Source organism: Glycine soja, chromosome 11 (genome assembly GCF_004193775.1).
Source record: "Glycine soja cultivar W05 chromosome 11, ASM419377v2, whole genome shotgun sequence".
NCBI lineage: Eukaryota > Viridiplantae > Streptophyta > Magnoliopsida > Fabales > Fabaceae > Glycine > Glycine soja.
Window position 1 is genome coordinate 7,479,142 of NC_041012.1, and position 13,555 is coordinate 7,492,696.

General features: G+C 35.0%; 4 protein-coding genes across 4 annotated transcripts; 1 reads left to right on the top strand and 3 right to left on the bottom strand.

The window, feature by feature from the left end:
* Positions 1-771: 771 nt before the first annotated feature.
* On the bottom strand, positions 772-3,257 carry LOC114373900 (aquaporin TIP1-2-like). The gene is made up of 2 exons (XM_028331468.1): positions 3,024-3,257; positions 772-1,818 (listed from the first exon to the last, which is right to left on the bottom strand). The coding sequence occupies exons 1-2, from the start codon at positions 3,165-3,167 to the stop codon at positions 967-969; spliced, it is 996 nt and encodes a 331-aa protein (XP_028187269.1). The 5' UTR covers positions 3,168-3,257; the 3' UTR covers positions 772-966.
* Positions 3,258-5,292: 2,035 nt separating this feature from the next.
* LOC114376910 (uncharacterized protein At4g19900-like) lies at positions 5,293-6,099 on the bottom strand. Its single transcript, XM_028335230.1, has one exon. It carries the CDS (start codon positions 6,097-6,099, stop codon positions 5,293-5,295), a length of 807 nt encoding a protein of 268 aa, XP_028191031.1.
* Positions 6,100-7,166: 1,067 nt separating this feature from the next.
* On the top strand, positions 7,167-8,847 carry LOC114373934 (type III polyketide synthase B-like). The gene is made up of 2 exons (XM_028331513.1): positions 7,167-7,393; positions 7,816-8,847. Exons 1-2 carry the CDS (start codon positions 7,225-7,227, stop codon positions 8,808-8,810), a joined length of 1,164 nt encoding a protein of 387 aa, XP_028187314.1. The 5' UTR covers positions 7,167-7,224; the 3' UTR covers positions 8,811-8,847.
* Positions 8,848-9,686: 839 nt separating this feature from the next.
* LOC114377394 (putative ER lumen protein-retaining receptor C28H8.4) lies at positions 9,687-13,203 on the bottom strand. The gene is made up of 6 exons (XM_028335878.1): positions 12,719-13,203; positions 12,089-12,288; positions 11,167-11,307; positions 11,000-11,080; positions 10,453-10,577; positions 9,687-10,173 (listed from the first exon to the last, which is right to left on the bottom strand). Exons 1-6 carry the CDS (start codon positions 12,939-12,941, stop codon positions 10,125-10,127), a joined length of 819 nt encoding a protein of 272 aa, XP_028191679.1. The 5' UTR covers positions 12,942-13,203; the 3' UTR covers positions 9,687-10,124.
* Between the last annotated feature and the right edge of the window lie 352 nt (positions 13,204-13,555).

A 13,555-nucleotide genomic window follows, 5' to 3' on the forward strand; every position in this document is an offset into this window, starting at 1 on the left:
AATTAAAATTAAATAATTTTTTATATAATTCATTATAATCGTTGTTGCTATTATTATTAGCTAAAATACATATATTTTGTAGAGAGAAAGAAAGGCGATTAAGTATACACATATAAATTGTTAAAATAATAGAATGGTCTTATCAGAGCTAAAAAGAAATCGTCTTTTTTCAAAATAACAGGAACTAAAATATTATACAATTTCTAACTTATGAATCATATATTACTTTCATTAGCTTGTCAAATTAGAACTTTAATGTTAATAGTTTTTTTTTTTTTATAAAAAAAATCACATAAATTATTTCATCTCTAAGTTAAATTTTTCTTTTAATGGTCTCCAGTAGGTTAAATGACCAACCTATCAGTTACCCAATTATCTTACCAAATACAAATTTAAGTTGAAGAATTTTGTTTTGTTTAAGGAATTAACTTTCAAAAAATATTTATATATAACTTTTACATCTAATTATTTGATGATATTACAAGTTAATTAACTGTTAATGTTGTTATTAGATCAATTAAAGTTGTTACTTGATAGTAGAGACTAAAAATAATAATATAAGAAAAGTTGTAGAACTTTGATCCATTGACCCATAAAAATTTAGATTAGGGAACTAAAAATACAAATTAAAAAAATTTTAGAGATGAAAAAGATAATAAATCCTATTTTTAATCGGTTTAATGATTTGAAAAGGTTTACATTTAATCCTATTTTTAAAATCTATGCTCAAAACCAATTTTATTCACATTGAAAGTTAAAAACCTTGACCGATCACTGAAAGCACATTAATTAATATTGGTTGTGTCAAACCAAAATGACTAGCCAAAAATCCATACATTGACTTCCATCAAAACTAGATGCAAATGTATTTGTCCCGTTCAACCTTTCATAAGTTCGTGTTACTAGAATATTAATACAGAGGCAAATAATGAAGTTATGAAACTGCTTCTTAATTTCCTTTCATACTTAGACTTGGAACCCTGCACTTGGTTCTTCTAGTTGATGATCCTTTGAAACGGAAGTATTATGGACATTCCCACAAGAACCGAGAGCCAATTTCAACACATCATATTCTCCATCCACCCAAACCAAACCCTCCCTTGGTAGGTTAATAGACACAGCATAATAGACTACACATGCCAAGAAGGGCCCAAGCCAGAAAACCCAATGCCCTTCCCAGAGTAACCCTCCATGAAGCAACGCTGGGCCTAAGCATCTTGCAGGGTTCAAGCCCACACCCGCATAACCGGCCCGCCCAGTTACAGTTATGGACACAAATACCGCCAATGCCATAGCTCCTGCCACCACCAAGCACACCATTGGCAAGCCCAAATCCCTTGACCTTTTCTTATCAAATGCCAATGTTACCCCCACAAAGAGTACCACAAATGTGCAAGTGAATTCCACTAACAAAGCATCTAGTGGCTTAATACCACCAGAAGAAGAATTGATCACTCCTTGGCCACTGATGGCACAACCTCCCAAGGAATATGTGTAAGCTAATTTTGGGTCCATGACACATTTTAGTATAAAGAAACCAATTATTGAACCAATGCATTGTGCTAGCACGTAAATGAGGGCACGGGTGAGAGTCACAACACCCTTTAAAGCAGCAATGAATGTGAAAACAGGACTCATGTGGCCTCCCGTGAGAGGAACCGTCACAATTAGGAACAAAAAGGCTATTGTGAAGACTGCAAAGGGAACAAGAAGCTTAGGATCGATCTCATGTGAGTCCAAGCATGCAATGATGGAAGTTGTCAAGGTGAACATTAGAGAGGCAGTGGCTGTTAATTCTGTTAGTGCTGCTTTCCACATCTGAAATTAACAAGGAAATATATTAATGAGAAATGTTATTCTTTCCTACTCTTCGTTAGTGAGTGACAAGAAATTGAACAACTTTTTTAGTTGCACTTGCATATGTCACCTACTATATTTTCAATGATGTGAGTTTGTTGCTGTATTTTATTTTATTAATACATTTAAACTGGTATATATTTTACATAATAAATTTTAATAATTAATATAAAATTAGTACATTATTATTTAGATATCACTTTAACTCTTGCTTAGAAATAATTGGCCTATTTTTGTAGGTTATACGCAGGAACCAGTTAATGCTTACGCTGAAAAAGTGATACAAAAAAGGTCGCACGTGCAATAAATTTTGGTATAAACATAATTTTATTTTCAAATAATTCACTGTCTTATCAATTACTATCATACTAGCTAGCTAGCTAAATGTTTGAGGCTTATGACAAAAAGGACAGTAATATGCTTTCACCTGTAAGAATATTCACTGTGCAAAAATAAAGGAATACGATTTTAGTTCTAGACGTTTATCCCTGAGAACAAATTAAGGCAATTCTTTGGACTAATGCATCTTATCTACAATTAAATAATTCAAAGTAAATCCAGCAGATCGCCATTTATTCAACTGATAACAACACTCAAACGTGTATCATATCATAATAAGTAACAAAACTGGGTGTGATATTTGTATTTCATAACAGATGAGTTCGTCATTATAAATGAATAAAATGATATCATATTTTGTCGTTCTATATGATTGTTTTCTTTTGAGGGTATACATACTTAGGTTTCGTTTTCTCATATAATAATAATAGGTATCCACCTCTGCCTGTTATACTAATAATTTTTTATCGTACAGACTAGAGAATCATAGTCTATATGCATGGCACATTTAAGGTATATGCTATTGTGCATAGCACTTAACGGCGGGGCATGAGACAGCCTTTTATAATTCTCGAGCTAGAAGCAAGAAAAAAAAGAGGGCATTTTGTTTCTTTATCACTTAACAGCTTTTAGGTTAAGATTGTTCAAACATCTGCTCATCACCATTAATTCATCATGTCTCCTAATGCTAGTAGATGTTGGGCAGCTAAACTTATATATATATATATATATATATATATATATATGCTAGAATCTAACTAAAGATAAATATAAGAGGATCTAAAAAGAACATAATGACTAAATTTTGTATTAATATTTATATATACCTCTGGTCTGAAAATCTCATGTGCCCCAATAGAAGCAAAACACTTTCGCTTTAAAGAGTTCTTTCCCATCAAACAGATTGGTTTGCTGGTCTGAACAGAACACGGAAGTTGTTTAACAACAACATGGGAATTAGCTGAATCCATTTGCCCAGGGATTTTAGACTAAGAAAAAGGATGGTTAGATTCTATTTGTAGAACTATTTTTTTCAAAGCATATTTAGCCACACTAAGGGTACAGGTGAATGAAATCTAAAATGCTATTTATATAGCTTTGGCCATAGCATTTGAAGATAGCTAGAGTACGAGTTATAGATGCCAAAATAAGTGATGGTGGTGTTGGTCCGTTTTACATGTCACGTATAGCACAATGACTGCACAATGGTTTGATGGAATAGTGTAGCTGCGTGAATGTCTAAGACATGGATAGGTTTGAGCTCAATTAATTCCCTTCTATGTAACAAGGAGATATTATTTCTAGTTCTCTCCAACTTTTTCGCTGTGAACAAAGTCAATTTTTGGACCTATGCAATCCCTGCATTTCGACAATGAAATATTCAAAAGTAAACTACTTCGTGATGAATGTGTAAAATAATACTATTAAAATCATAATATCAAGACTCTGTTTAAAAACACATTATCGTCCAATGAAAAAGGATTAGTGATATTACATATTGTTGTTGGTGGTTTCTGATTTGTGTTATTATATATATATAGACACACACACAAAGCCACGCGGCATTGAATTTAGAGGGCATATTTTAGGTATATACTGTAAAGATAGGTCTTGACCAGATCAATTCGCAGTATCCTCTGTGGTTACCAAGATTGGAATATGCATAATTTTATCTTGGCTTGATTTTTTCTCTCTCTCAAATTTGAGCCAGGCTTATTTTTATCTCATTTTTTTTTAAATTCTTTTAGTATTCTAATTTGGAAATAAATTACTTTTGATTCTGATCAGGTACTAAAAAAAATCACAATTTAAGGATCAAAATAGACGGTTTTTAAATTAAGAAACTAAAAAATTACCTTTTTATTTGAGAAATTAAAATCAAATTTGACCTAATTAAATCTAAAAGACTAAAAAATATTTAAGTATTTTATCTTTTTTTTTGTTGGTTATGATATTGGTACAAAATAAATTTTGTCGGACGTGATAATTAATCTTTAGAATACATAAGATAATTATTTTTCTCCTAACACGATTTATTATATACTCAAGTGACAACATGATTCAAATCCTGTGATATAAATTTGTTCATTTGAACAAAATGTTTAGCCACTAATAAATAAAACATCACATTTCTTTTCTGATGAATGTGATCTTTAATTTGTCAAATAACATTACAATTAGAGCATAGTACCAATAATGAATACTATTTTGATTTAAATTTTTAATTCCAATCTCAGTGGAAATGAAAATGGTTACCAAATAGGCTGAAATAGGTATATCCTTTGTTTGCTTCTAGACTTTTTAAGCAGATCCATTATAATGAGTTAACCTCAGTGGAAGTTAAAAAATAAAAATCTCATAGCCAAGGTAATGGATTGCCCACGCATGAATTTGCTTAAACTCCCATATTTTCTTTTTATTTGACTAAAATGGATTGTGTCACCAAAATGTTTTCTTTCTGTAGAAGCTTTTAGATAGTAGTATTTAGGTGATTGTAACTTGTTAGACAACTAGTGAACGTATCTAACATTTTGTTTTCAGACCTGTATTTTGAGTTGGTTCTCCTTAGTCTAACAAATGACTAACAACATTTGTTTTAGACCTGCATTTTGACTTCTTCAATAAATAATAAATTGCCAAAAAATTTAAATTTTAAAAACTTCACATCAATGATCATACATAAGCATTTTGAGTTGGTTCTCCGTAGTCTTACAAACTGATAATAATATTTACTCTTGCATATATACAACATGAAGTTATGAATCATAAGTGGAATCTGGCATGAATGTTTACAAACATACAATGGTCACTTGAAAACTATATCAACATTGCATGCTATAGATAAACCTAGTTGGAAACTAGGGCTAAGAAATAAATGATATGAGCAAATGATCATTACACATGTATGATTTCAGTGTAAAATTGATTAGTTTGCTGCACCTAAACTAATGAGTTATTAACCACAGTTGGTAGATGATCCTTGAGCATACTGACAAGGATCCGATTGACAAAATCCACCTCGGTAATTTCTACACCTCGAGTATTAGATTAATCCCATGACTTTCAGTCGTGGGAAAAAAAAACACTAATGAGTTATTAGAGCAAGTTGTTGTGGTATTGAATGATCTTCCTAGGAGGAAAATAGGGAAGCTTCTTAGTCTTAAGGTCACGTAATAGAGAATTCCTAATAATTCTATCAGCTTTGGTGATCCCAGTGAGACCAAGAGCATCAGGATCTTGAAGAATGGGATTACGCAGAGGATTCAAACCCTCTAAATTAGACCTCAACATCTTATCCTTTCTCAAAAAGTCAACTTTTTTATCAAACCAATCACCCCAACCTTCTCTTAAAGGAGAAACCCTCCTTCCCGTGCTCTTCAACAAAAGCGCGTCCTCAACGCCCTTCACTTGAATCGCCTTGGATCGCACGTTCTCCTCAACGGCGACGTCGTCGGAGCCAAACGCGGTCTTGCTGCGATCCTCCGTGGGGTCCACGAAGGGTTTGTTGTTGTCGTAATTGATGAATGAGCTCTTGCTGAAGGCCCTTCGGATCACGCCCTCGGCGTGGTGGAAGAAGTACCCCGAGGCGGCGGCGTTCTGGTCGAGGGACTCCTCGTCGTCGGTGTCGACATCGGCGTCGATGGTGTCCTCTGGCTCGTCCTCCACAACGTCGAGGGTGTCGATGGTGTCGAGGGTTTCGTCGTCGGCGACGGAGTCGTCGTTGCCGGAATCGGAGACGAGGGAGTCGTAGTTGAAATCGCGAGAGGAGGGGTGGGAGTGCGGGCTGTGGAGGAGGGAGACGGTGACGCACGCCAACAGAAGGAGACCCGAAACGACGACCACGACGACGCACAGGAACACGCCGTAACGGGGGTGACGACGGGATCGGAGATTTCTCAGCATTTTCTTTCGTTGGAAAACAGAGAAATATTCAACGGGAATGCAAAATGAATGCATGCAATGTTACTACAAGTGGGCCCACTTTGGACTATCCTCACGGAACAGGCTCATTGTATGGTTTTGGCTATAAAATTAGGTTAATTTCTGGTTGGTATCGAAGTGCCAACATTACTAATTAAGCTATGTTTGGATAAAAAGCTACCAACAAGGTCTTGAGATCTCTACGAAAGTTAGTCCCATGCTTTTCCGTAGGAATATCTTACTTGCAGATAAAAAATAAAAAGCTGAAAATGTATTTTTGGAGAATTTAATGTGCATTTTTAAATTCCAAGACATAAATAAAGAAGGATGAATTTGGAGTTTAAAACACAGTTTCAAATAACTGAAGTTTTAATATTTAAGATTTTCGGCCGATTTTTAGGAATAAAACTATTTGAAATATATTTTTAACCTCTTCTAACTAATATCTAAACATGCACTTAGTTCTCGGGAGGCATGTTTATTTAGTTTGTACTTAGTAACCAAATCAAGACCATTGTCACCGAAATCATACATGGCATCTCACTCAGCTTTGAGTTTGCTCAATCACATAAATATTTTAATTAATTTTTTCATGATAAGTACTTATTCAATTAATTTATATTATATAAGATTATTTTTTATCTTATAATTAATTATAAAAGTTATTAAAATAAGCTCAAAAAAGTTTATAAGAATCGAAGTTTATTTGAGTCCAAGTTTCGAATAAGTTCTTTAAAATCCCTCCATCATCTTTATACCTACTACCATTTTCACATACTTGTATCTGTGCATTCGCAAAGTATGTTATCAGCAACTGCTTCTTCTTGGTATGCTCACGGTTGCTGCAATTTGTGTGGTTGATATAACTTCAACTGAAAATTAAATACCAACTTCCTAATGACTAATATAATACTATCTCCATGAACGACTTGCCTCCTAACTAACCCACATTTTATATGTATAATAACAGTTACGTGCATCATATATGTCTCACCCATAACAAACTTGTAACGCCAGAATTCCTCATAGGCATGCTTTAATTTGGAGATTATATATATGACTGGTCCTGCATATGCATCTGATATCAGCACCAATTAAAGAAGAAATATGGGAAATGAAGGTATTATGAATGGTGTTACCCCCGGGAAGGCTACCATATTAGCTCTTGGCAAGGCTTTCCCTCATCAGCTTGTCATGCAAGAGTATTTAGTTGATGGATATTTCAGGGACACAAACTGTGACAGTCCTGAACTCAAGCAGAAGCTCACTAGACTTTGTAAGTACATAAATAAGCTTTCCCCCCTTTCCCCTTCTCTATATAGGGATAATTGAGACTCAATGCAAAGTGATTTGTGCACTCTTTTATTAATTACGCTACCTCTCACCCTTTAAGCAGTTGGTTCTCACACATGTTTAGATTATAGTTTGCAAACCAAGTTTTGATGGCTAAAATCGTGTTTAAATACAACCAACAATGGCTTTTGCTAAACATGTTATGTGTGTTCGGATTAAAGTTTGCAAAATTAAGTTTTTAAAGTAACCCAGATGTTGCTTTCATCTGAAAATTGATTTAAAGCCATAATGCAAAATTACAAAACAGAAACCAAACATATCGCGAAACTGACTTTAATAAGACTAATGTATGTACAAGGCAGCCGAATGAGACACTGACTTCGGCTTAATGTGGTATATAAACAGGCAAGACAACCACAGTGAAAACAAGGTATGTGGTAATGTCAGAGGAGATACTGAAAAAGTATCCAGAACTTGCGGCTGAAGGCATCCCCACAGTAAAGCAACGACTAGAGATATGCAATGAGGCAGTGACAGAAATGGCCATTGAAGCTTCCCAAGCTTGCATCAACAACTGGGGTGGATCTTTATCAGACATAACACACTTAGTTTATGTGTCATCCAGTGAAGCTAGATTACCCGGTGGTGACCTTTACCTAGCCAAAGGACTAGGACTGAGCCCTGATACTCAACGAGTCATGCTCTATTTTGCTGGTTGTTCGGGAGGCGTGGCCGGCTTACGTGTTGCGAAAGACATAGCTGAGAACAACCCTGGAAGCCGAGTGCTGATTGCTACCTCAGAAACTACAATTATTGGGTTCAAGCCACCAAGTGCAGATAGACCTTATGATCTAGTTGGGGTGGCACTCTTTGGGGATGGTGCTGGTGCAATGATAATTGGCTCAGACCCAATATTGGAGTCTGAGAAGCCTCTCTTTGAGCTTCACACTGCAGTTCAGGAGTTTTTGCCACACACTGAGAAGAAAATAGATGGGAGGCTGACAGAAGAAGGAATAAGCTTCAAGTTAGCAAGGGAACTTCCTCAAATAATTGAAGACAATGTTGAAGGATTCTGTGACAAGTTAATAAGTGTTGTTGGGTTTGAGAACAAGGAGTACAACAAGATGTTTTGGGCTGTTCATCCGGGGGGTCCTGCCATCTTGAACCGCATTGAAAAGAGGCTTGATTTGTTGCCAGAGAAGCTGAGTGCAAGTAGAAGGGCTCTCATGGATTATGGCAATGCTAGCAGTAACACCATTGTGTATGTGCTTGAGTATATGATAGAGGAAGGTCTCAAGATTAGAAAGGATGCCAGAGGAGATCTTGAATGGGGCTTAATACTTGCTTTTGGACCAGGGATTACATTTGAGGGAATTCTTGCCAGGAACTTGTGTGCTTGATGATATTATTATCACAAGATGTGTTTATGTGATACGTGACTCCATCAAAAGCATATTCAAGACTATAATGATCAAAAGAAGAAAAGTCTTAAATAAAAACTTTAACCGCAAAATCCTTTCAAAGCAGTTTTGTGATGAATCCCTTCGCAAATTTATCAGCACTTAATATAACTTTTAAAGATCGGAATTCCTTTATTCACAGGATGGATGCCAAGCACATGTGATACATTCAACTAATGAAAACATTAGGAATTAGGATGCTACATAATAAAAATGGAAAGGATCAATTTTGATAAAAGAATAAACTAAAGATTATCTATTTGAGTAATACTGTGAAACCTCGGATTAGAGCAGGCAATAACACTTAAACTGAACTGAATCGGGATTTCAATATTTATAATTAATTCAACTAGAAAAACTAGAGTTTTCACTTTTCACCGAGGCACCGTTAGAAAAATAAGTTATCAGCAAGTTTCTGCAAGTTTGGTTCAGTTTGTACAGATAGCTTGTTATATTATTGCAAGAAGAACTTTCATCAAAAAAGCTGTTTTGAACTTTGGCTGTACTTTTTGTTTCTTATCGGCCTATTTTGGGCAAACATTAATCAAATTCAACAAAACAATCACCGGAACATTTGCCATTGTAACCGTTTTTTACGTTGTATAGAATTGATACCATGCCTTGTGCAATTTCAATTCAAGCAAAGACAATTACAAACAAATATGCTCTGCTCTTTGTTTTACTTTCTTCTATGTCCCCCTATGCACCATGATTTAAAATCTAGGAAGGCCTCAAAAAGAGAATTCCAAAAACAGAATGCAACCATTTTCGTAGATCAGTAAGAACTCTTCGTGCATCATGAGCGGGATTCACAACGAGGAATTGCAACATTAAGATTTAAGATAACATCTCTGGACTCAATAATTCAGATTTGTTTTCTGCAATGCAACATACATAAAACTCGCAGTATTCAACTGCATGCAATAGATCAAAACCGCGCACAGTCCACATATTTTTACGTAGGCAGGGTTCAATCTAAGACTTACTGTAGAACTTGAGCACATGGAATAGTTATAACAATAACTAAATTCCAAGAGTCCAAGCAAATAGAGACTTTACGTGTAAAGCACTTCCAACCATATATAACAGTAACCTAAACATAAATATCTTTAGTTTCTTTCATCCCCAACTTTACATTCCACCAAGGAACCAAACAAGTGTGTCAACACAATGTACTCGAACAAGGGTAACCAACCATAATGCCTGATTAAGTTAAAATCAAATGTGACAGTACACACCAAAGCAGATCTTCAATCACACCACTCCAGAGGGAAGACGTAGAACAAGCTGTCCCCCGAAGACACTGCAATTTAAATGAAAATAAATATCATGAGGACAGGATATATAACTTATAAGGTTGGTTGGCTGATTAAGAAGAAAGTGAAGGAGGGGAAAGGTCATGGATTTGATCTCTCCTGTTAACAAAAAACTAACAAACTAACAATTAACATTTGCCGATTAAAAAAAATCATGAGGACAACTGGACAAGAGTCATGCTGGAACGATCTTGAGAAACTCTTCAGACTGTAAAATGACTGACATGGGAAAGAAAGAAAACAGCTATATTAGAAACTAAACCAACCTTTTGACATAATAGTAACAGAAATCTGCTAAGATGAAGGTCTGGACAATTTCCGAGATAAGAACCATTGATGGCCATAAACCATACCCCAAGGCCACCAACAAATGCCCACGGCTATCTAACACCTGTAGAAAGAAACAATAAGTTGGTAGGAGACCAACAGTTGGAAAATCCAGTAAGATACACCATAAAAAGAAACAAATTAATAAAAGCAGCAATCATGTAACTGGTTTACTATCAAAATGATTTTAAATTAATTTAGAAAAACGAAGAACACCAACATTCAAAGGGAAATTAGATACCAACACATGCCCTTGTAAAGTTCTGCTAGAGGAAAGATGTCTTAACTGTACTATTTAAAATGAAAGAGAAACTAAAATTTATGAATAATGTTCACGTTTCAGTCCTTTAAACAAGATAGGCATTCCAAATAGATATTGGTCTTAGAGACACTGATCACCAGCATGTGTCAGAAAACAAGTGAGCATCAAATTTGCAAATGAATCAAAGAATTGACTAATGCATTTTTGAGTTTTTATGAACAGACCTGAAGAACCCAATGAGCACAGCTCAAGAATCTTGCAACACCCAGTGCAAATACGTAGTGAGCTGTGAATGGCTCAACAATCTGAAAGTATAAAATGAAACAGAAAAATAGAATCAGAACCCATACACGAAATGTTGGACAGAGATTCTTAAGTTAGGAAATAATACCTTGGTGTTCTGCATGACCCGCAGTTGGGGCAGGACTGAGACAGCTTCTAGATATACACAGAATGCCCAGGAAATCCTGTTTAATAAATGATGAGAAGTTGATGGATGAATGAGTAAGGCTAACATAGCACATGGTGCCACCTGCATTCAATTTCAAAAGTAAAGAAGGCTGACTCAGATTAAAGGTAAATGCAAAAGTTACAAGCAATGAGTAACAAAATCACAGATTTATGAAAAGGAATAAATCAAATCCTTCAAAGTAAACCGACAAGCAAAAGAAAGGAAGAAAGACGGAGTAAAATGAAAGCCACATTCAGATATGGTCTGCAGCAGTTTTATTTGACATGATGGCACTCGGCTCTATTAAAATAAGAGCATCGTAGTAAACCATATGTATAGAACATCCCAAACCCCACTCTAGTGTGGCGGAATAGGATGAGCTTCAAGTTTTTTTGTTCACAAAAATAGAAAGTCCACTTCATACAATGTCATGGGAAACAATTCTCCCGTGTCACTCTACAGATCCAGATTTTATGGTATTATTCATGTAGAAGGCTGATTGCATTGGTATCATATCAATAATATGACTATTTCAATATAACAGAAAATTAGAAAACAACTCAAGCGTGAGAAAGTATGATTTTCAGTATTTCAATGTACACTATCATTTTCAGTATCAGCAATGTACACTACACTACCAAATCTCACAACTCATGACTTATTCAAACAGGGAGACATCCCATAGGACATTGCTACCATCTATATGAAACGTTCAAACTCAAGAAGGTCAAATTTCCAATTCCACCAGAATTAACAATATTAAAAAATGCTTCACCTAATACAATGTCACAGAAAGGACAATATAGATGGGGATAGGCTTCTAACCTTAGGATGAAACAATAGGTGGAGCACTGGAACTTACCACATAGTATATTGCAAAGTTATCCTTCTCCTCCATGTAGCTAGCCTTGAGCTTAAAACGAATCATATATATAACCCACACTGTTGTTACGAAAGTAGCGAAATCAAGTAAGGTGTGGATATCGTATTCCATGACAAAACTGCAGTACAGCCTTACAGCTAAAAAGATAGCTGTTAATTCCTGGGATTTGAGTGATAACCCTGTGTGCATCATTCAAAACCATTAGCAAAATGTAAACCTAATACACACACACACATACAAGACACCTCTTTCTTTATACACACACACCTCTTTCTTATGTCCAATAACAAAAGACAAGACATTGAATTGTTTGAGCCAACACACACACACACGCAAATCAAATCAGCCAAACAATGCCGACCAAATTGTAAAAAATAAACAAATAAATTGGAAAGTATACAAGAAAATAACAATCTTAAAAATAAAAATCAAATTTTGGTTAAGGAAATCTAGACGGATTAAATTAAAATCTCCAAAAAACTGATGCTTCTAATTTTTATTTTCTCAGCATGCAATTTAGAGTTGAAAGAACTGAATAAGGAGAAACTCTAACCTAACCAAGCCTACCCAATTAATTAACAAATAGAAATAGAAGATAATGTTTATTACCAGCACATGTCTTCTCCTTCATGAGCTTATAGATGAGGACGGAAATTCCGAGGGAGTGGACGGCCTCGGCAGCGACGAAGAGGTTGTCATGATCGTGGACGATGAAGCGAAGGAGCACGAGAGCCGCCATGCCGGAAACGACGGCGAGAAAAGCCTTCACCTTTGGGGGCTGTCGCCTCACCCATGTCGTGACGGCGTGGATCGACGTTCTCTGAGGTCTCATGGGGTCGCTGATTGATTCCCAATGCTATTCCTATTCTTCCCAACACAAACACACACACACAACCAAACCAACGTTGGATTGGAACAAACAAACTAAACAAGAAGAGCCCAATGCCAAAATGCAGATTGATGTTTTGTTTTTGTTTTCTTTTCTCTCTCCAAAAGTTTCAATTCAACTCAAACAGATTGATGGATTGTACTATTTTTAATTTTATGATAAACAAACACCAATATGTTCCCTCTAAACCCTAAGGATATTACTTAAAAAAACAAATATTCTAAAATATCTATTATATCAAATCAAAAATAGATATAAAAAAAATCTATCATGAATATTTTCAATCACTAATGTATAATTTACATATTTAAAAATGTTTATTTATTATAAATTTTAGTTAATATTAAAATAAACATTAGAATACTAGTTTAACATACTTTTCCAATAACTAAAAGTATAGAAATTAATTTTTCATTAATTTTTTAAATTCTCTTTGCCCGATTCATTAATGGCGACAATTAAGTAACATAATTGTAAATTAAAATACTATAACATATGCATGGAATTTGTAAGTCTTTGATTTTTCAAATCTACAATTGGTCCCTGACCCCAATTAT

Excerpts from the sequence above, each read along its gene's own strand:
- LOC114373900 (XM_028331468.1), bottom strand. The coding sequence starts at position 3,167 with ATGGATTCAGCTAATTCCCATGTTGTTGTTAAACAACTTCCGTGTTCT. Across the intron at positions 1,819-3,023 it reads ATGAGATTTTCAGACCAGAG|ATGTGGAAAGCAGCACTAAC; the intron begins GTATATATAAAT and ends TGTTAATTTCAG.
- LOC114376910 (XM_028335230.1), bottom strand. The coding sequence starts at position 6,099 with ATGCTGAGAAATCTCCGATCCCGTCGTCACCCCCGTTACGGCGTGTTC.
- LOC114373934 (XM_028331513.1), top strand. The coding sequence starts at position 7,225 with ATGGGAAATGAAGGTATTATGAATGGTGTTACCCCCGGGAAGGCTACC. Across the intron at positions 7,394-7,815 it reads GCAGAAGCTCACTAGACTTT|GCAAGACAACCACAGTGAAA; the intron begins GTAAGTACATAA and ends GTATATAAACAG.
- LOC114377394 (XM_028335878.1), bottom strand. The coding sequence starts at position 12,941 with ATGAGACCTCAGAGAACGTCGATCCACGCCGTCACGACATGGGTGAGG. Across the intron at positions 11,308-12,088 it reads ACTTTGCAATATACTATGTG|GTGGCACCATGTGCTATGTT; the intron begins GTAAGTTCCAGT and ends AATTGAATGCAG. Across the intron at positions 11,081-11,166 it reads GGGTCATGCAGAACACCAAG|ATTGTTGAGCCATTCACAGC; the intron begins GTATTATTTCCT and ends TTATACTTTCAG.